At 43.6% G+C, this 22703-nt stretch overlaps 1 protein-coding gene across 1 annotated transcript in view; it reads left to right on the top strand.

Moving 5' to 3' along the window:
• LOC119393282 (E3 ubiquitin-protein ligase CBL) overlaps window positions 1-22703 on the top strand; it is a 56360-nt gene that overhangs the window by 10050 nt on the left and 23607 nt on the right. The window contains exons 4-6 of the mRNA XM_037660216.2: window positions 877-1014; window positions 2399-2618; window positions 9877-10044. Coding sequence (XP_037516144.1) covers window positions 877-1014; window positions 2399-2618; window positions 9877-10044 — 526 coding nt within the window. The remainder of the gene's footprint in view (window positions 1-876; window positions 1015-2398; window positions 2619-9876; window positions 10045-22703) is intronic.

Here is a 22703-nt window from a genome sequence, read left to right as displayed (position 1 = left end):
AGAAAAAAGTGAAATTAGAAAAAAATATCCTGGATTAGACGGGATTTGAACCCGGGCCCTCTGCATGGCAATCAAGTTCTACCACAGGGCCACACCGGTGCTTGAAACTCCTTCGCAAAAAGACCCTATACAGGAGTCATGTTGGGCCAGGAATCACATTAACATATGTAATATAGTGGGGTAGAAGAGTAAAATAACAAGCAGGTGTCACACAATGCGAATTGCGTAACGAGTGGGACGTTTAATGCTTCCAGCCCATTACAAAGGGCTCAGCCATCATTCTTCGTCATCAGTCACAGCATCAACAAAGTCTGCATTATGCCTTACAGATGTGTAGCGGGTACCACGCTTCTCCGCAGAATGACAAATAATTGCGTAGTGGGTGCTTCCCTACTTCACAAAAATTATGATTTATGGTGTACTGCATACCTTCCAAGTGTACTTGTATGAGTGGCCCCAACAGAGTTTACAACAGGCTCTAGAAAGGCCACTCTTCCAGCTTTCACTGCGACTGTGCTGTGTGTTTCGCGCGTTAACCTGCCACACCTAAAAAGATGACTTATCTGAAACAGTGTACTAGTTTGCAAAATTTAGGCTTAGAAACTGCGAATTTCCTTTGTAGGAACTGGTTTGTGAGCTCACACAGTGTGAGGGTAGTGCCTGGCTTTGCAGGTGTTATCTGCTTATAGCTTCTTCGTAATTAAAAAGAGCTTCTTTTCGCGCTGTTGATATGCCACTGGAGGAATAACTGTCATGTTAAGCTTACTGGTTTTCTCATCTCTGTTGTTATAGCTGCCATTGCAGTTTCTGGTTTTGTTGATGCACTTTTAGTGGACACTGACATCTGACGTACAACTTTTACCCTTGTGCACACAGCTACGTATTCCGGCTAAGCTGTACAAGGCTGGGCCAGTGGGCCATTGGCTACGTCACAGCTGAGGGAAACATCTTGCAGACCATTCCACAAAACAAATCCCTGTGCCAAGCACTTCTCGACGGCTATCGGGAAGGATTGTGAGTGACCTGTCGTCCCCAACTTTGTGCCGTATCACGGTTTTTCTTTCTTCTTATTGCTTGTGCAGTCTATTTGCCACTGGGGTTGCATCTACAATTTCTAGTAAATTGCTTTCAATGTGTACCTTGCCAGTATGCTACAACTTTCTCGTGCCGCGTGGCCCCTCACCCTTTTAGATATTTTTATTCATAAATAAGGTATAATAATGATCGGATGAGCAATGACATGACATAATACAGTCCACTTCCATTACTTCAATCTTAAGGGACCCCTGACAGCAAAATTTTTGTTGATGACTTTTTTACTGTAATTTGTAGCTTTGTGTCTGGTAATACCTAAGTTAAATCGTAAATGCTCTAGCGTAGTTAATTGTGACCATTTTAGCGTCACTTCAAAACACCCGCCTAAAAACCATAATAAACTAGCGCCCCATGCGGGGGATCATCAAAGACCACGTGCACTCAAGTTGTGGTGACGCGGTTTTCAAATCGGGGGCCCTGCGAGCAGTAGAGATTGAAAGTATGTGGGTGCCTCGGTATGGGTTAAACCTGTTAAGTGCGTGTCCCCTCACGAAAACTACCTGGACAGCAGGCCAACAACAAAGCTAGAGGGGTGCAGAACAATAGGCCTCGTCGCCCGTGCGCAAACCTTCTGTGACGTCCACAATACTTGCTTTACTCTTGGAACGTCACACATGTCACACCAGGATGTCGCGAGGTGCAGCCAACTCAAATGAGCACTCACGCTTACTTTAAAACCAAATTGAGATATCTTAAAGGCAACGTTCGTCACTAATAATCGGTCAGATGTGCCCCCGTATACAGGAAAGTCAAACAACACAAACATCTCGAGGTTTCAATTTTGGTGTCAGGGGTCCTTTAAGGGTGTCATCAGTATCAATTAGTTATTCACTGAGCCACCAAAAAAGAAAAAAAGAAGGTGTGAACATACCATAAATTTATTGTACGGAAGGCCAGGGGACATGGTATTTTCTACTGGCGTAAAATGTATTTATTTGGCTGTATGTACTGACACAGTTCTAATGTGCCCTTGAATCTAATGGGCATTTTTGTGAGTTCAAAGCAGAATACAATGTTTGCCCTCATCTAACACTCACCCATTCGGAAAGCCAGTCTGAGATGGATTTGAGGGGCTAGAGCAAAGTCGTGTCGACGTGCTTTACGGTGTAAATGATGCAACGGGATTTTGCCCTTTTCGTTGTCTTTCAAATATAGTTACTGTGGGTAGTTTAAATTAGTTCAGCAGTTCCCTAGTGAGAGCACGCGTGTATTACAGCTTTACACACGGACACTAATGCAGGGAGCGCAGATGCTAACGTTGCTTTGTGGCAACACAGTGATGCCCTTGGACTGTTCTATGCAGCTACCTCTACCCAGATGGGCGCAACGTCAACCCCGACCTGAGTTGGGCCGTCCAGGCGACACCCGAAGACCACATCAAGGTGACACAAGAGCAGTACGAGCTCTACTGTGAGATGGGCTCCACCTTCCAACTGTGCAAGATCTGTGCCGAGAATGACAAGGACATCCGCATCGAGCCCTGCGGGCATCTGCTCTGCACACCATGCCTAACCTCCTGGCAGGTGAGTGTCTCCTTTTTGCAGCACTTTTCTCGCTTCCTTTCTAAGTGTGCTGCCATTAAATGATAGAAAAAGAATATTTATCAGATGGAACATAGAACAAGCACTAAGTCAGAATACTGCAGTAAGTTGCTGTGTTTTCTGTGCCTGTTGCCTGCCCCTGCATTACGGTCACCACCATTAGAAAAGGCAAGTTTAGTGCACTTGTGATTCATGCAAATCACCTCTTGTGTCGTTGTGCCTTTGCACAACTCGTCTTGCACAATTGGAGGCGCAAAGCAGTGCTCCAGGAGTTTTGTGTGCGTCCATTCACTACTGTTTTCACTGCCACTCCGTTTTACAACATGTGGCTTTGCATAGATGTGGGTTACACATTGTTGCAAAGCAGCATGTAAGGATTGTACCCGTCACACGGGTGCTTTAAAGTCTTTTTTAAAGGGCCCCTAAACCACCTTCAATATTTTTTTTAACATTTCAAGTAAACACATGCATCAGGTTCAGAATGTCGTCACGATCAGCAGGGTGCCAAACACGGCAGTGCTACGTGCTGCAGGTGCGCCACGAAAGAAAAAAAAAAAAAAGAGAGAAGCAATCCTGAGCTGCTCTCCAGACTGTTCAGTATCCCCAGAGTTGGCCGTGATGCCACTAGGAGAATCTGGAAATGTCAGCAGCAGCAAAAACCAGTTTCACGCCACAGAAAGCTTTGAAGGGCACATTGATTACGATTGCTACATCGGACGCCACCAGAATAAGGTACATAAAAGGCGTCTCCGATTAATCAAATTGAAGATTCCTTTTTTATCTGTGCAACAAAATACAAGAGAGTCAGAAGAATTTTCATGGTATAAACATGACACAGTGTTTGTTTCCAAAGTTTGCGCATTATACGGTGCCATCCATGAGCACAATCACTGGAAAACGTTCCGGTTATAATCGATGCACAGAAAAATAGGTTGACACAGGAACAAATATATTGCTAAGGAGCTATGGAGATCCTTCGCTCTAGCATTGCAAACAGCGTGCCTTGCCCTTTGTTCACATTATTTACAAATGCTGCCATGTTACCCAGATGGCTGATTGCTTAACCGTAATGTTTCCTAGTGGTACAGTAAAAGCTCGTTAATTCGGATAATTCGGACGGCTCTATTGGTCCCGGCCAAAGTGCATGTTAATCTATGGGACCAAACCTTCGTTAATTCGGCTCCGCACCGCTTAATTCGGATAAATGCTGACGGCTGCCGCTACACAAAAGTGTGGTAAAGCAGCGCTGGCGCCACTGGAGTGATACTGAAACCTGAGTGACATCACCATCGTCATCAACTAGCGGGGGGAAATCGCAGCGTCACCGAACGTCAGCATCTTCTTTCTTCGCTCCACTACGGTCCCTAGAATATACTGGCTAGTCTGCCGTCTCCGTTCTCCGCCGCGGCCTCTCGGGGATGCATGCGGCGGTGGCGTTGCGGGCAGTCGGAGTTCCTTGAGCAGATGTCTCTCCCGCGACTCTCGCTTACGGGCGGGCTGGCGGTGCCGTTTACAACCGTACTCTCGCGTTTGCTTACGTTTTCACGTCAAAGGTCTGCGGTGTTTGCTTTTATTACAATACGTGACATTGGGTACAAATAAGTAAGGAATACCTTAGCGCTAGTTAAAGTTGCAGAAGAGCACGAAGTCTGGCGTCACACAAGTTTCCCAGTGATGACCACCATCCCTCAGTGAATCCGTCCTGCTTATCACTTCTTGAGACAGAATTGAGAGCATCGGAATTTTTAATCTTTACTGGTTCCTTGTCATGGGTTTCATCAGCGTCATTTAATTGAGTCTTATCATCTTTAGTTCTCTTTTGCTGTTCAGTGATTTCGTGAAGGAGCGGAATCTAAGTAAAATGTAGAACTTTTGAGGCTTCTTGTGATGAAATTTGAATGTTCTTCACATCCCAGATGAGGCAAATCTGTTTTATTTTTCAAGAAAGCGCAGAAATCCACAGCGCTCTTTTCATGCACCTTACTCACGCTGAAATAAGTGGTAAAACTATTTTCAAGTTTTGCAATAGCTGCTTTGAGAGGTCTGGAGGGGTATATCAGGCCTCCGTTATCAAAGTGCGCTGTGAATAGCGAGGCCTGATCACTTCCCGTTGCTTTCTGTCTGATTTGAGACATGTTGCGCAAGTCTCGCACTGCGTCTGCTTTAGTGTCTTACGCGCCACATAACCAGCAATATAGTAAGTCAGCATATCGTTGCTTTTTTTTCCACATATGCACTGTGGTCTGTGCCTGACGCTAGTGCAGTCTCCGCGCCACTGAAATCTCCACCATCAATGAGGCTGTCAACGACGTCAATTGTGGCAGGCGTGTGTGACTGTCATTCCCAGATAAAAGAGAGCTGATTACTTGCAGCAAACAGTTCCCCGACTTTGGTGGTCTTGCGAGGTTATAAAATGCAAGGGCATTTATAGTAATAAAAAATTGAGCAGCGGTGGGATGATCAGTGGGATGATCACCACACATCTGGTTGATTATTTCTTGCGCTGCGAATGAGTATTTCTTGTGCCGCGCTTCGCGCCTATTTCCCGCTCATTCCCGCATGCAACAGTGTCATTAAAGGACGAACCTATAGCTTCAGTGGAGGAGCCAAAAACCAAATACAACGCATACTATGAAAACCAACACCCCTTTCATTTTATAATTTCGAACCTTGTGGCAAGATCGATACTCGTGGAAAAAGATCCCATATGTATGTTCTTCGGCTGATGCACATGGTTCTGATGTGCCAAGCTTCTGTTGTAAATGTCTCAGCCCGTGGGAGGCGCAACTGATATATATATATATTGTCGGACAGTAAATAGATCTAATATTAATATATTGGGCGAAATCTTATGAACTTTGCTTATTGTTGAAAAAAAAAACCTTCTCCAACATTACGATGTCTAATTAACACATCGAGAACAAACCTTTATGATTACGAGATTTAGCACATTAAATATATCTGAAGTAATATTCTTACTCTCAGAATTGCTTGCTTATTAAAAACTGACCTTAGAAATGTTTGGTACCTTCGTAAGGACAGTTTAACAGTATATATATTATGATGGCAGTCTTGTGATAACAGTAGCTCCTTAATGCAAAAAAAAAAAGGGGAATTTTTCGCCCTTTGGTTTTGCTTCGAGCAACCGCCTGCTCGAGTGTCTGGATCCACCGCCTATCTTAGTGTGATCATGGCAGTGTCCAGAGACGACGTGGAATGCAATGTTTGGTCGGTTCAAGACGTTCCATTCTCTGGCCACATGAACAGAACGAGAACATGTATAGTAAAATCTCGTTACTACAAACATCAGATTAACGAAATTTTCAGATTAATGAAATTTTCAGATTAACGAATCTTTTTCAAATCTCCGCCAAAATGCCTGTATTGCCAATGTAAGAAACTTTCAGTACTACGAATTTCAGAATACCGAATATTTCAGATTAACGTACGTAATTTAACCCCGAAATCAACAAGATGCTTCGTTATTACGAAGTTCCGTGAATGTTTCGATATGGAAATCACTGAAGCTTACACCTATCATCATCTGCAGCAGATATGCGCTGGGAAACCCACTTCAACGGGTGCAGCCCCATCAGCGTCGACATCAAAGCGAGCGTCACCAACCGGTCAAACTGGTCAAACCAAATCAAACAACGTCGCAGGCTTAGTCCCACTGTTGCCGCTGTTCTCACCACGTTTCCAGTTGCTGTCGTTTGGAGCTGCGAAGTTAAGATCGTGTTGTGTGGTCGCTTTTCTGGCAATGAGTTCTCCTGGCCTCAGCGTTAAAAAGAAGCGATGCCAGTTTTCGCTCAAGGAAAAAGTGGAAATTCTGACGGAGCTGAATGCTAGAAAAAAGCAAGTGGACATATGCAGAGAGCGTGATATCGCGCCGTCAACAGTGGCAACAATACTGAAAGATCAGGAGAAGTACGTGAAATTACATCAAGAATCACAGCTGGGCTCCCTCAAGAAAACACTTGCGGCTGGGCAACTACCAAACCGTCGACGACGACGTCCTCACATGGTTTAAGGATGCCAGACAACACGGTGTGCCCTTGTCAGGCCCTGTTATTCAAGAAATGGCGCGACAGTTCGCGGTCGCTTTGGGCACCTCCGGCTTCAACGCAAGTGCCAGATGGCTCTATCGGTTCCGGCAAAGGAATGGCATCATGTGGCAAGTCGTGTGCGGGGAAGAAAAGGCGGCTGATGCCGAAAGCGCGATTGCCTGGTGGAACGAGCGCTTTCAGGAAATCGTCGAGTCGTTCAGTCCAGACGACGTTTTCAACGCCGACAAAACGGCGTGCTTTTATCAGCTGTTACCTGATAAGACAATGAACTTTAAATGTGAAAAATGCATGGGTGGAAAAAAATCATGTCTTCGCGTGTCAGTGCTCTTCTGCTGCAACACCACAGGCACGGAAAAACTCAAGCCTCTTGTTATTGGCAAGTCCGCCAAGCCTCGCTGCTTGAAAAACTTTGTCTCGTTGTCTTGCGACTATTGGGCAAATAAGAAAGCGTGGATGACGCGGGAACTGTTCACGCAGTGGCTGCTGCAGTTCGACAACACAATGAAGAAGAAACAAAAGAAGGTTCTTCTAATCGTTGATAACTGCTCGGCACATATGGTGAACGTGTGTTTGAGCAATGTGCAGCTTGAATTTCTGCCCCCGAATTGTACGTCTTTGCTCCAACCTTTAGACCAGGGCATAATAAGATCTGTGAAGGCCGAATTTCAGAAGCGACTTGTGCAGCGCCTTCTCATTAACGTACGACCGAAGCTGCCCACGGAGGTCAACATCTGTCAAGCCGTAGAAATGCTGACAGGGTCGCGGTGGAACGTCAAGGCAAGCACCATTAGCAACTGCTGGCGAAAGGCATGTCTTCTCGAGACTTCGCTTACACCGCAAGGCTGCGAGCCTACGCCACAAGACTGCGATGACGAAGCGGAGCTCGACCCAGAGCTTTAGAATGAGCTTACTGAGAAGCTCCTGGTAGACGCTGCGGTAACCTTCGAGGATTACCTAGACAGTGACTGCGCAGCGGCTACGTCCGCAGAGCTCACCTGCGAAGAAAATGTGAGTCAAGTGCGTCAGCAGGATTGCTGTAGCAGTGACGAAGACGACGCTGGAGATGCAGAGTCTGGGACAACGGAAGAGTCTATTTCCAGCTCGGATGTTGTGGTGTTTTTGAGAAGACCTGATCGTACCTCGGGTGCTGCAAGGATGTACCCGAAGACATCCTTAGGAAGGTTGCAGATGTGGAGGTATACATGCACCAGCGCCTGCTTTCTACTCGCCAGAAGATAACCGACTTTTTTAAGCAGTAAATTGTTTCCACTCGGTGCCCAGTGTTTTCGTTCATTGTTTACGCCCCAACACGTGCACATCCTGCAAAGGTACGTTATTTTCGCTGTTGTGTTACATTACCGACATCATTTTTCAGTACTACGATATTTCAGAATAACGAATTAAATTCGGCGGTCCCGCGAAGTTCGTTGTAAAGAGATTCTACTGTAGTAGTCCATGCAGGAGCGCAAAATAAAAGGCAAGGCGCGATACTCCACCGATTCCTCCTGCGCGACATGCACCGCGCAGGCACTCCAATGGATCGCAGCGCCCCCTGCGCACGCAACCGCGACGCGGACGCGGCCTTGCATGGGGACGGTGCAGAGGCGGCAGACCAGCCAGTATGTTCTAGGGATCGTAGCTCCACTGCGCCTCCGACGCCATTTTCCCTTGTGTTGTGTCGGCACGATCTCTTCTTGCGGAGTTCTTCTTCCCCCCCCCCGTTGTGACCGTGTTTGCATGTGAGGCCCAAGCATGCGGCAGTACCTGACGGACGAGGTGTCTGCCGAGTCCACCGGCGATGACTGCCCGACCTTCGATGCTGTCCTTCCCACAGATATGACCCTACACCGCGATTGATGATTGTGTTGCCACGACTGGTCTCCGGACCGATCAAGAAATTATTAATGATGTCACGACCTCATCGCACCTCACGGGAAGTCTAGGAGGCGCTTTTGATATTAGAGGACATTTGCCTGAGTACTTCTGACAGTTTGCGTGCTGTTGGCCATTTGGAAGAGTTAAGAAAAATTGTAATGTCAGCCGGAATCTGTGCAAAAACACAGATGACCATTACAAAATACTTCAGCGAATAAAGGTATGCTTCTCCAACTCGATTTTAATGTTTTTTCTGTTCATTCGTTAATTCGGCATTCGGTTAATTCGGACATTTTTTCCGGTCCCGTGAAATCCGAATTAACATGCTTTTACTGTGCAATGCCAAAAGCGGTGAGTACTAATTATTGTAAAGAATATTTAGTGCAGGTATTGAACACCTGACACTGCATGGACACAGTGCGCACACTCCTAACAAAATTTCATTAGTAAAAATTTCTGGCACTTTTCTTGCATGGGCGCACTTCCGCAGATGTGTGGCATGTACGGCTTCATCACCGCTGCACATCAAAAAATTCCAATACCACAATCTTTCACAGTGTTTTCTGCGTTACCACTGCATGATTACAGACTCTGACCAGATTTCCATTGCACTAAAGAGCTTGTCCCAACTACGTCTACTGCCCTTCATGTGACACCGCTTTCCACCTTAAACAATGGAACATGGTGCGCGCTGAGGGCTGGATTTGACCTTTTCATGCTATTAGTTCGTACAAAATGGGATGTCATCAGAGCTTGGAGAGATTCCAAGTTTCGCCATACTCAGGCCATACTGCATAGCACCCCAAGCATTGGTATTGCACGAAGGATTTGGATCAGATTACTGTACATAGTCTACTGCTGCTTGCGGTCTGCAAGTCGTTCATAAAATTACAGTCTTTATATTATTGGGCACAGCTGCTTGATTTTATGCTCATTATGAGGTAAAAGGAGTTGACACCTAGATGCAAGCCTTTACGGCAATTAAAGAAAGCATGTTGATTTGTGGTGCATGTGAAGTGAAATACAGCATACAAACACGAACCGCTGTCGTACTCACCTACCACTGTCTGCAGGGTGTATTGCATGTACGACTTCATCGCTGCTGCAGATAAAAAATTCCAATAAAACAACCTTTCACAGTGTTTTCCACGTTACTGCTACATGATTAGAGGCTCTGACTGGCTTTCCGTTGCACTAAAGAAAACAGGTACTATAAGAATTGGTTGTCAGTCCCCTTAAGAATTTCGTGGTCTAAATTTAAAACGAACCCCTGTGCCTTTTCGTTGTTCACATTCCAGGATTCTGAAGGCCAAGGCTGCCCCTTCTGCCGAGCAGAGATCAAAGGGACCGAGCAGGTAGTGGTCGACCCATTTGACCCGACGGGCCGAACAGTGCGCAAGACCGACCTGCAGAACTACAATCACCCCAACAGCCTGGTTGACCTTGATGACGATGAGCCTTTCGAGGTAAAAGAACTGCTCACTATAGCCTCGTGACCCCCTGCACTGCTGCTCTCTTTCCCAATCTCCCTCCCGTTGTTCGTTGTGTGTGTGCGCTGCCAGACGATTGCTGCTTTCCCCGCCGACATGGGTGCGTCTTTTGATGGGGGTGAAGGAACTGTGCGTCATCACCTCCCTTCGTGCTGCGTTACGAGCCACCCTTTCGATGTAAAAGGGATCCCCTCCTCGGCATAAGAGAACTGCTCACCACATTATCGTTTACTGACTGCTTTTTCACCTCCTATCCCGTGTGATTAGCGCCTAAGATGTCTGCAAGTTCGTGTTGCTGACACCAAGGTGCACTGGAATCGCTGACCATGTATGCACCATATTTGGGTTGCCCCTCCTAAGCCTGCCTGCCCCAGTGTGTGTATGTGTGATGTGTGCACGATGACTCGTGGCCGATGTTTCACCCTCCCCCAAGACGACAGACAGTCCAGATGCCAAAGAGCTGTCGGCCAGGACACCTTTGATGCCGTAGAGGAATGTGCAGTAGTCACAATGTGCGTGTCACAACGCTGCACTCTTTTTGTCAGCTTTTTTTTTTTTCATTCTTTGTTTTTCTTCCCTCCTTGGTTATTATGCAGCACTTGTGCATGTTTGTACATGGTTTGAATACCTGCACCAGCGCACCAGAGGTGGTAGAGGCATTGTTTCTCTTTGCATAGCTGCTAATATTTGATGCTGTGCTTCTAAAGAAAAGACACAAACTGTGGATTGACAGAGCTTATGGGGGCTTACATTTAATATTATCAGCGATAGTTGCAGTTTACACCTCAGACAATACAAAAACTTATTTCTATAATGCTTGCAGCACATTAAAGAACGACATGCACATGCCTGCTCCCACCTTTGCCAGCTTGCTGGGGTGTCTTGTTTGCCTTTTTTAATCACTGTTATGGTGTGAAAGATGTTTTGGCCTGTGCATTATGATGCCAAGGTTTCTGGCGTATTTATTTTCTGTTGCTTCTCTCATTTGTTCCTTGTTTGCCGATGCAAGAGACCCATCTTCCGAGTGCAATTTGTTTTCTCGAGGTGAAGATGGCAAGCTTTAAGTGTGTTCTTGGTCAGCATGCCTACTGACACATGTGCCTGCTGTGCACTTTCATGGACACTCTCACAAGTTGCGCAGGTGGCAACAGAAGTGTGATGCTACAATTTCTGCCAATGGTGTTTGCTGCTGCTTTTCTGCGATGCAAGGCTTGCCTAACAGCCTGGAGCAATGCGCTTCCAAAAATGAATTCACATTGCACACCGAATTTCCCATTAGCCTGTTGATTTCAGTACCATGTATCAAATTGCACTAGAAACAGCTAATCTGCGATGGAAACATTATGCGCCAAGTCATTTAAGGCCATTGTTACAACATGCTCAGTACATATCGGACTAAAGTATGCTGTTTGACCTGTCATGTGAATCCGTTATAACAGGAGGGGGACAGACATTAAATAAAAATTAAATTGCAAATAAATAAATTAGTGTCAATAGGGCCGTCACGGGCAAAAGTGGTACAAGGTGACGAATTGGGCTAGTTGGAACATACTCGACATGTTCAGTGCAAAAAAGGAACACGAAAACACAGTGTCGTGCACTTCCTTGTGTTTTTGTGTTCCTTTTTTGCGCTGAACATGTCGAGTGATACAAATACAAAATGTGAGTAGTAACACAGTGTAATAATCCTGTACTTCTTCCCTGTGATGTCATAGATGTTGAAGAACTTCAAAGGAGCCCTGAAACACTTTTCCTGCAATCATCAAATGACTTCACTATTGAAGTTTATTGGCTCACGTACAATTACTGCAAAAATTGTTCGAACCAGTCAAAAATGAGCGGAGTTACAGGGATTTGTTGCACACTTTAATAAGCGCTTCCTCTCTTCTCCTGTCCCAATGAGCACACTGGAAACTACACTGAGGGGAATGACAAAGGGGCAAGAAGTGCATCACGAAGCGCAATCTCTCTCTCCCTCTGTGTGATTCCTGTGCACACTAGTGTTACTACTTTGTAATTTTAGCGCATTATAAAGTGCGGTGTTGGCATGTGCTGGGACCTCTGTGCAAGATGCACATCTGATCAAAGCACTGCTCTTGATTTATCTCAGCTATTGACCAAGAGCAGCAATCTGCTCTAATGAGGAGAGCTGATGCCGGCAGCTTTGAAGAGGGTAAGGATGGGACTCTGTATGAATAGAGGGCACTTGTGAAATTGGTAACTTCGCGCTCTGCTTGTGAACTCTACATGCTGGGCACGACTGAGCTGTTCATAGCATTGCTTGCTGTTAATAAAATGCATTTTTACACCAAGCACGAGAGATGGTTCAGGACCCGCTCAAGTTTTGTGAATCCAAAGTTAGGGTGTGCAAACCACTGGGATGCACAAAATAACGCAGACCAACTAGTGGTGTCTACTGTAAGGCTGGCACTATATCGTTCTTAGTCGAAATTCAACTGCTCAGTTAGGAGAGTAGATTTGCACATTTGGCTGTTCACTTTGTATCAACAAACATAGTTTGCAAATCACCCTTGCTTGCTCTGCCAATCCATAAGTTTTAGTGTATGTTGGCATTCTTAAGGAAAATTTGAATGCAGGCTAAAGGGTAAACGTATGTGAATTAGTCTGTAATATCAAAAGGATTAAAAAAAGATTAAAAAAACAAGAAAGGATTAAAAAGAAAAGAAAAGGAAAAAGAAAGGATTAAAAAGAACCTTAGAAACGCAATAAGGTACGCATTTGGGCTGGTTGGTTCATGATTAACTGTAGAAACAGCGCTAAAAGACGGGACGAGGAAAGGACACAAACCACGGCGCTGACTAACAACCAAATGTGTTTTATTCTTCCAGTCTGCATATATATACTCCGCCACAATCTCGAAGAAACAAAAAGCACAGAAACAAAGAAAAATGATTAGCCTGCACAGAGGTCAAAAAATCTTCAATCGGACAAAAACGTTAACTCCTTCGGAAGGAGGGCGATCGAGGGGAGGCTGACACATGCTTCTCCGCCATTATAGATATGATACGCTTCAGAAATGACACGCGCCCGTTCATCATGGTACTTCGACAGGAAAATGGAATCTTTAAAAGATGGCTGGCAACCACATTCATTACAGTGAAGCGACAATTGACTATCTCTGGCGTGTTTACGGACGTTGTTCGCATGCTCGCGCGTGCGGTCATTAGCGCAACGCCCCGTTTGGCCAACATAGTAACGGCCACAAGAAAGAGGTATCTTATACACAACTCTATCACAACATTCAACGTACTTCTGGCGATGCTTTTTGCTGCATCTTTTCGTCTTGGTTTCTCGATTTACTTGCTGACACAGGCTACCAAGCTTATTTTTGGCAGAAAACAAGTCTAACGCCTGCCCTGCTGACCAGGTGGCACATAATCTGAAGAAAGTGGTCAGCAGGGCAGGCGTTAGACTGTTGTTTTCTGCCAAAAATAAGCTTGGTAGCCTGTGTCAGCAAGTAAATCGAGAGACCAAGACGAAAAGATGCAGCAAAAAGCATCGCCAGAAGTACGTTGAATGTTGTGATAGTGTTGTGTATAAGACACCTCTTTCTTGTGGCCGTTACTATGTTGGCCAAACGGGGCGTTGCGCTAATGACCGCACGCGCGAGCATGCGAACAACGTCCGTAAACACGCCAGAGATAGTCAATTGTCGCTTCACTGTAATGAATGTGGTTGCCAGCCATCTTTTAAAGATTCCATTTTCCTGTCGAAGTACCATGATGAACGGGCACGTGTCATTTCTGAAGCGTATCATATCTATAATGGCGGAGAAGCATGTGTCAGCCTCCCCTCGATCGCCCTCCTTCCGAAGGAGTTAACGTTTTTGTCCGATTGAAGATTTTTTGACCTCTGCGCAGGCTAACCATTTTTCTTTGTTTCTGTGCTTTTTGTTTCTTCGAGATTGTGGCGGAGTATATATATGCAGACTGGAAGAATAAAACACATTTGGTTGTCAGTCAGCGCCGTGGTTTGTGTCCTTTCCTCGTCCCGTCTTTTAGCGCTGTTTCTACAGTTAGAAACGCAGTCTATGTGCTTAGGGTCTACTTTTGTATATGCCGCAATCGACTTTTTTTTTTTTTCCATAATTTTTTAACACACGTTTTTCTACCACCTACATTGAACTTTAGCTCTATCATCCAGCACGGAAGATATGGTTTTCTTGTTATAGTGTTGATAATTAAGAACCATGTACAGTGCAACAGACAAGGACTCTGAGAGATGACACCCACTGCGAAGTGTGCGTCATCTTCCCAAGTCCTCGTCCTTTGCTCTGTATGTAGCTTTAAATATGAATGATCAACTACCCCGAGCCTCCTTCACCCTTGGTAGTGTTGAATTCATGAAATGCAAGAGTGGTACAAGCATGCAAAGAAATCTGGGTTACTGCTCCGAAGTTATCTATGCACATCTGCTGACTCTCGATCTGTTGTGGAGACTTCCGAATTTTGAGCACTCCTCCTGATTGTACGGGCACTGCCATAAATCTCCCCAAAAAAACAGCCCAAATCTGATTGCCAAAAGAAAAGCAAAGGAAAGCGGTCCTAAAATTTTCTGGCCGTGGTACATCGCATGCAGAAAGCTTAAAGGGATCCTGAACAAAACATTCGCCGCCGAGATTTTCAACCCAGTCGAAAGCTTGGGTACTGAAACAACCTTGTTTTCATGCAGAAACTAAAGGAAAATATAGAATTTAATACTTTTTACACAACATGCCGCATCTAGCGGCTGCGCCGTGAGCTAGACGAGGTGACGCTCAACACTCCTGGAAACGGGCATGCCAACCATGACAGCCGTCGCCACGTCTCTCAACCCGCTCTGCTCATACTACGGTCCTTAGAGCCAGTACGAAGGCACCGGTAGCAAAAAACGACCCCGGGTGGGGCACGTCTTGATGCCTTTGTGCAAGGGAGAGAGTGGGATGTAAATAAGAGGAGCAGGAAGGGGAGTAGCAGGACAGAAAAGTGTGCACCCGGCTTCTGCTGTGGGGACGCCTGACGTCACAACTGTCGATGCACAGCTTCGCGCGCGCTGGCGTGCAGCCGCCACATGCTGACAATCCTAAAAAAATATGGCCAGCTGTTAAGAAATACGTGAAATAAACTCTGCTTGTCGGAATAGTCGTGTCTTCCTGGTGAAATTTCAACATTTTCATCATTCCTTCCTACATTTGCTTAGTATCAATTGTATTCACTTTTGCCACAGTACATTTGTGTCATGCGGAAAAGGTGCAAAGCTAGGGAAGGGGCTACCAGCTGTCATGGGACACTGCACCTTTTGTCTCTCAATTGCACACACATGCACACGCTGGGTAATTACAAGTACCAGTACAATTGCTGGCATCTAAAACTTTACTGGCAGTGATTCAGAGCTGTCTTATGATTCTGCAGCCCTAAGAAACAATAAATGAAGATGTATGCCAAATTTCTTTTCTTTTCTCGCGTTGCTCCCTCCTCCTCCCCACATTATGAATCTGCCAAATTTCAAGGTCTCCAGGTTGGCAGGTATGTCTGTGCAATTTGCTGTTAGGGTAACAGGCGACAGTTGCTGAAGCTGCCGCAAAGAAAGTAGATCACATTGAATTCAGAGGCAAGTATTGTGTTGCTGAAAAATAGTCATTTGTACACAGATGCCAGGTAAACAAAGCACGACGATCAGGCCTACGTATGCGTGGTCTCATAAACGAGGCAAGCCCACCAGCCCATGAAATCGGCCATCTCTGCACGTCCCCATTCATACATGTGAAAGTAACGTCCATGAAAGCGCACAAGTGTTTATTGTGAGTATCAGTGCGTTCCCAAGCATGTTTAACAAAAGCATATGTGGGTCCTATTCTGTACCTTAGTCGTAACCTACTGGTCTCTGGTCGTCTTATGTACATGGACATGTGCCTTTCACATGCCTTTTATATTTCGTGACACATTTGGCATAATTGTGAGTGTAAAGAAAGTGCCGTGATGTAAGGCTTTGCATACACTCTATTTATTTTGCTTTCACTGTGACAGCCGTCCTAGGACAGTTACTGTGAAAGCATCAGAGAAGTTATATAGGAATAAAGAAAAGTATAATTGTGATTCGGGATTCCAGTGTTATATTTTTTTTTGATGTTGTCCGTTTGTTTTGGTGTCCCACTTTCCCGTGTGCACTTATTGAAGAAGCTTTGCGATGACAGAAAGAAAAGCCGTCGTGCTTGGCTATACCTTGTGCTTTCCATTGTCCTTGCAGTCAAGCACTTTCCTTGTTGATCCTTCGTCTCTTTGCCCTCCAGGCTTTAATGGATGTTTTACGTGTTGAGAGACTCTCATAACTTGTACTTGCGCTTTCTAGAAATCTGCGAGATCCTACTTTGGAGGCACTTTACTGCACTCGAGTTTAGTCAGAAAGAAAAAAACAGTAGCATGTGAAGGCAGTGCACAGGGGTTGAGTAGTTGCACTAAATATCTTTCTGTAGCACTACCTGTATGTTTTACTTTTCGCTTTTCCCATTCCTCACTCATTTAGTACAATTTAGGGAGTGTTATTAGGAATACATTTCTTCTATTACCGTTGCCACCTTCTCAGAGCTCTGGAAGGTGACAGTGGCACCTGTAATGTTTTCAACTTGATATGTGTTCAGAAAATAATTCTTTAAATGCTTGATAAGAGGAGAGCTGCCTTAATAAGACATGCAAAGGAAGAAGCAAGCAACAAGTAGTGTTCACCCTTAAAGGAAACTGATAAAAAGTTATTACTGTAACACAACTTAAACATATTAAGCCCATGTGAAGACGCTTCTCAATATTCGACGTTATGTAGACCTGTAATCTTTGAAAAGTATTTTCAAGTTCATAACAAAGTCAGCTGTAATCAGTCCCAAAATGATATTTCGATGTTCCTTTTAACACTCGATTATGCTGGGCTTCCCCAAGCAAAAAGTCTGCAGATCAGAAAATCTGCAACAAGCAGATTTTCTTCCCCACCCATGAATGTAACGAAACTGGGAACTCCAGTCCAAACTTGTCAAACTTTTCAGTGCTCATCTGTTTCAGATTAGGCATCTGCATTACCAAAAAAATTCAGTTTCTTTGGCAAGCCTGTGGGCCACATACTTCTAACTACAGGCATGACAAACTTTCTTAGGTTAATTGACAAATAAGAACTGGTTATCACTGAAACACATGGGTAGTTAGGCTACACATTAGTTTCGCCATCACGAGTTAAATTTAGCGCGATGTTCGCTTACTACTCAAAAGGCTTGGCGTACCACATTTGCTGCAGAAGTTAATCTTATGACATTCATGGCTTAGAAAAGGTACGCTGAAAAGTACATCTCTTGCAGAACACTTCATGACAAAAGTAAAAGTACTAATGTGGGTACCTTTACAGCCAGTTTACTTTCTAATCTTGCCTTTGTGATGTCTTGCAGTAGCTACGCACAAGGGAGGCAATACACAGGGTTTTGCAAGCAGTGGAAATATTAACTTCAGCGTAAACTAATGTAGCTCATCTTTAATGTTTCTCCATTTTTAACTGGGTTACTATGGTCGTATTTATAAACTTGTTCATTTTTCTTACATGGGAGGCATTAAAAAAAATCAGTGCTGATGTTTCTGGGGTTGGAACAAGCTTAGCAGTTTTATAGAGCTGAGGTATCATCTGTACACAAATCACATGCTGTAACATGTGTGAAAAAAAAAAGTGAATGGGAAAGACGGTCTTCAAGTTAGATTGGCTAACCTTTCACTTTGAGTTTCATTAGTAGGGTCAGTAAGATCACATCACAAAGCATGGAGATGAGAACATACTGAATGTAGTGTCAGTAAGGCAGCCCAGCATAGAACAAGTGACTCAGAATTTGTACAGGTAGGGCATTTGACAATGTGTCTTCTTTAATACCCTGTCTGAATGCACAGTACCTGCCTGTTTCTTCCAGTTTAAATTAAGGATGCACAACATGAGCAGGAGCATTGATAAAAAGAATCTTGTTTTTTTTTTCTTAGTGGAGGAACGGGGCTGCCTTCTGTCTATAGAAGGGTGGAACATCTCTCTTTCCATTGTATTCCCTTTGGGATGGGTGTTTCACTCTACAAGAGCAGATGCCAAAGCTATTCCTTTCACCGCCAGTGTTACGGTCTTTAGTCTGTCATCGCCACAATACATCATTATTTGTATTTTATTCTGTTTGAGACAACACAGGGGTACTGCCTACAGACTCAGTGTTGGATGAAGCACCCTGCAAAATCTTGGCGTATTATGACACTGTAACCAGGGAAGTCACATGCTAAGCATTCTGTTCCAGCGTTGTACGTTAATTTCTGCTGTTTACTTCCAAGAACATGTTTGTTAAAATTCTATGGTTGGCTAAATCAGAAATGTCAGGTTTTTTCTTGGCAGATCAGTTTTCACAGCTTGGTATTTTGAATTTCGCAGTTGCCTTTTGTTTGTAGTTCTTGCAATGTGCTTTTGAGTACGGTTGATTGAGCTTCACTGATACCAAGCACATATTTCTCTTCTGTCTTTATTTTTGGTTCTTTCTTACAAGACATAGTGATTTGGCTACAAGTAGCATTGTTCCTCCATTTTTGTTTTGAGCATGCTGGTGCAGACAGTGTGTTTTTTGTGTGCATGCGCTATATAATTTATGTCCTCTGTAAATATGGTGAGAGAGAGAGAGAGTGATTGTGTGGCTTGCTGTATGCTTTATTGTTTTGTTTTTTTGCACACTTTGTGATTGCATGAATTGCTTGAAGTCACTCATGTTTTTGGTTTTGAACAATATGTGAATATTATTGTGTGCTCAGTTGGAAATGTCACATGCAATGGAAGACAGGAAAATGCTACTCATAGTGTCAAGAGTCATCCTGCAACGTCTTGTAGTGCAACAGAAACTTCAGAGGCTGGTTCTTTTTTGTTTCTATTTGTTTCTCTTGTTTTTTTCAAGGCTGGTGCTGAAGTTTATTTTAGTCCAAATAACAATTTCCCAAAGCTATCTTTGATTCCTGTGTTCACTGTAACTGCCTTCCAAAGTGTTTAATAAAACATCCTAGTTTCTTTCGGGAGCTCGATGCCATGGAAACTGTTTTTGTTTTATTTTGTTTTACTCCTCACGGCGATCAACTTCGCAGCCTTAGTGTTGTGCTTGCGCAGGTAGAACCACAGAAATTATATATATATATATATATACATTTTTTTTTTTCAGTTGTCATGACATGAAATGACTGCCTTAAAAGAACTTTAAAGTCAAACATTAACTAGGGGTGGCCTGGTAATGTACCGTCCCAGAAAGCTCACAGCATTTATTTCATGCCTTGAAAATGCTTTTTTAAAGAAAAAACTGCATTTTAAGGATCGACATATCGCTAGTGCAAGCCAAATCTTCCACCCAAGAGCGAGGAGTTGTGACGTCGAATATGCCGTAGTCTCTCTTTACTTCCCGGCAGTAGGTGCTGTGGTTTCCAGTGTAAAACGCAAAAGAGTGGCCAGAAACGGGAGCCAACAACATAATAGTATTGACAAATTATTTTGTGTTACTTGTAGTAAAGTGGTCTTCATGAGTGCAAAAAACAATGCAGCACTACACCATAATATAAATCCAGTATTCTTAAGTGCTTATGAAGTGAGAGTATAACAGCGGTATTGTGCAATTGAACGCCTAATCCAGCAAGCAGCAGCAGCCTACGGTGCCAACGCCGCATGCCCCAGATGAATTCCACAGCCCAGTGGGCGTGATAGAGAAATTTTCTATGACACATACCTTGCCACCGATATCTACTAAATGTGTCACTCGTGTTGACGCTGTCACGTGACTGAGTGTGCCGTGACGACGAATGTTGAATTTTTAGCCTCGGGAACCATATAAGGCTTTTGCGTTATTGAAACGTTGAAATGTGAGCTCGTATGCAATGCAGAGCTGGACAAAAAGGAAAGTTTTCGATAGCCCGCATCGTCATAAAGGGTAACATCAAAAAGTTATGTTTTTCCAAGAACAAATTAGATATGCACAAGTAGCAGTGTATTTTAGAAGAAAAAGAAGTGCATATTTAATAAAGCCAGTTGATAGTTTGCGCTCTTTCCGTTTACTCTGTCCTTTCCTTCCTGTGTTTGTCCGATTGAATGTGCAATGGTACCCACCACAGACTAGCAGTGTATTCCATCCTGCAATGCACTGCTGCGGTTACGATTCATTGAGTACTAGTGATGGAATTATCCTGAGGAGTTGCTATGTCATTGGGCTAGCGCTAGAAAGTCTTGCTGTAGTCGCAAGTCTTGACCTACATTCACTTTAAGTGCGTGATTACTAGAGAGTTGTCGTCAACGTGGACGTTTTTGACACTGCCAAGCTTTAATCTACCACCCTAATCTAAATTGTTAATTGCCTTTAACGTCCCTTTAGTACAGTTGAACGTCACCTAATTGACACAACTGTCTCCAGTCTGGAGAAATATTTCAGTACGTGATGATGCAGTTTTTGGGCAGATAGCAGAAGCAACAGCAACAGGGGACTTCAATGCCACATCTTGTTCCAGTGTTGGTGGACATAGTTTTGCCTGATATTAATGTATTCAAGGCTAGTGCCTCACCAAACCAGCAATTTGACAATTTGACCTAAATTCCAAAATTATTTGTGCCCTGCCACCACTTTGAGAAGTAACATCCATAACACTTGCACTTCAATCACGTCATTTGTTGCAACGACTGATGGCCTCTGAAGAGATGTCTGACTGTGCACAAATGTTTCAGATAAGAGGATTTCTCGATACTATAAAAAAATTTTTCAGTTAGTAATGAAAAGAGGCATTTTTCAAAGAATTTGTTCAGATTCTGTTTTCAGCATGGTGGTCAAACCAGGTGACCAATTTTTTATGGATTTATTTTCCTCTCGAAGCATATAATCTACGCATTCATAAAGTGTGCCTTTTTAAGCTCCTTTACAATAATTACATGCACTGTGCCCAAAATTCATTTTATGGACTGAAGCAAGTTTTATCCTTGCCGGCTTGACAGCATGGGATAACACTTTTTAAGCAAGTTTGTAGCATGCTAGATACAAAAGGCTGCATCACGTCGTAATTTAACTGCTTGACGCTTGCGCATGGTGGCGACTTCAAATAACCACATCGTATTGTTTATTGAAAAGTGAAAAAATAAGAAATTTCTTGTGAGAACAGCATTTTCGTTCCAGATGTCCTGTTTCTTTCAATAAAAATTTTGTTTAATTCGTCACTCAAACTTCTGTGCATGGAAGAGGTATGCTAGGAATATACATTTTTGAAAAACCTGTCTCTGAAGCCACAATTATACAATGGGTACAAACATGTGCTTTTTACACATTAAACATTTGTTTACTGATGGCATCAGTTACCTGTTAGCTGGGGCCTTTCCTAGGTTGTCAAGGTATTGACCTTTATCAAAATTATTTTCTTCGTAGACCTAATATGAGGGAGTAAAAAGCATACAGTTCCTGCGAGTCAATTCTGCACTGTGAGAAATCTGACAACTAAGGTGATATTTCAAGATACCCTAGTTAAAAAGACATTACAGTGCAACATTACATACATAAAGAGTTATGGTGGTCATAGCAGACACCGTGAAAATCTATGAAGCCACAGTGAGCTGGTGTTAAAAGCTCAAGGCAACATTGCCTTCTGTATTTTTGTTTTGCATATCGTCGCTTACCAAACGTGCTCTCACATTGAGTGGTACTTTTGATAGTGTGAAAGAGCAGTTTACTAATACAAGAAAAATTCTGCTTTTTCGAGGGGCACTAAAGTGAAACAATGCATCTATTTAGACTGACAAGCTATTCTTTTAGAACCCTATTGCTGTTAATTTTTCTATCATGAGTTTATTAATAGAAGACGAAAATAGAAAACGATGGTCAGAGCTTTATTTTTAATTTTCACGCCAAAATATCATGTTAGCATGACATCACTGATTTCAAAGTGTCCTTTTGTGTTTTTTCCACATTGGCTCAACAAAATCCGGTGAAACTTGGTACGTTAACTCTCTGGCCCCCTGAGAGGACAATTTACTTCATTTTTACCAATTAAAGAATATGTTCTAGTAAATGCCGTCAAAATATATGGCGTCAAAGCGAGTTGGTGTGGGAACTTCAAGGTGCTGTTGCCACCTGCATATTTAAAGACAATAGTCTTTCTTGGGATACTTAAACGCAGAAATTTTGGCCTGTCTGTCACACAATTTAGCCACCCAGCCAATGTTTAAGCACTTGCTGAACGCCCAGCCATCTTGAACTGGTAGCTGCGTTCATACTTGTGAACATTGTCAATCAAAAAGCAAATATTACGCATATCTGAGGTGCAACATCAATACGTAAGTATTAGGTGGTGTGTTCCTTTACTAGAAAATACATAGATACGTAATTCTAAAGACCCTAGTGTTTCTTAGGCTGCGCTGAAAATGCTAGTGTTTCTTAGGCTGTGCTGAAACAGTGCAGAAACGGCCGGCAGAGGCAGAAGACTATAGTCTTTCGAGAAGATTTGCAGGGAAGCATGCAGATACACGGCCATTTTTTTTTTTTTTTTCGCGTTTTCTCGCTTACCAAGCTTTTGCTCATGGCAAGGGTTGTGTTTTTGGTATTGTGAAAGGATAATTTACTAACAGGGAAAAAAATC

This window comes from Rhipicephalus sanguineus, chromosome 5 (genome assembly GCF_013339695.2).
Source record: "Rhipicephalus sanguineus isolate Rsan-2018 chromosome 5, BIME_Rsan_1.4, whole genome shotgun sequence".
Taxonomy (NCBI): Eukaryota; Metazoa; Arthropoda; class Arachnida; order Ixodida; family Ixodidae; genus Rhipicephalus; species Rhipicephalus sanguineus.
Note: the sequence above shows the minus strand (reverse complement) of the source record. Positions and strands in the feature narration are given on the sequence as shown.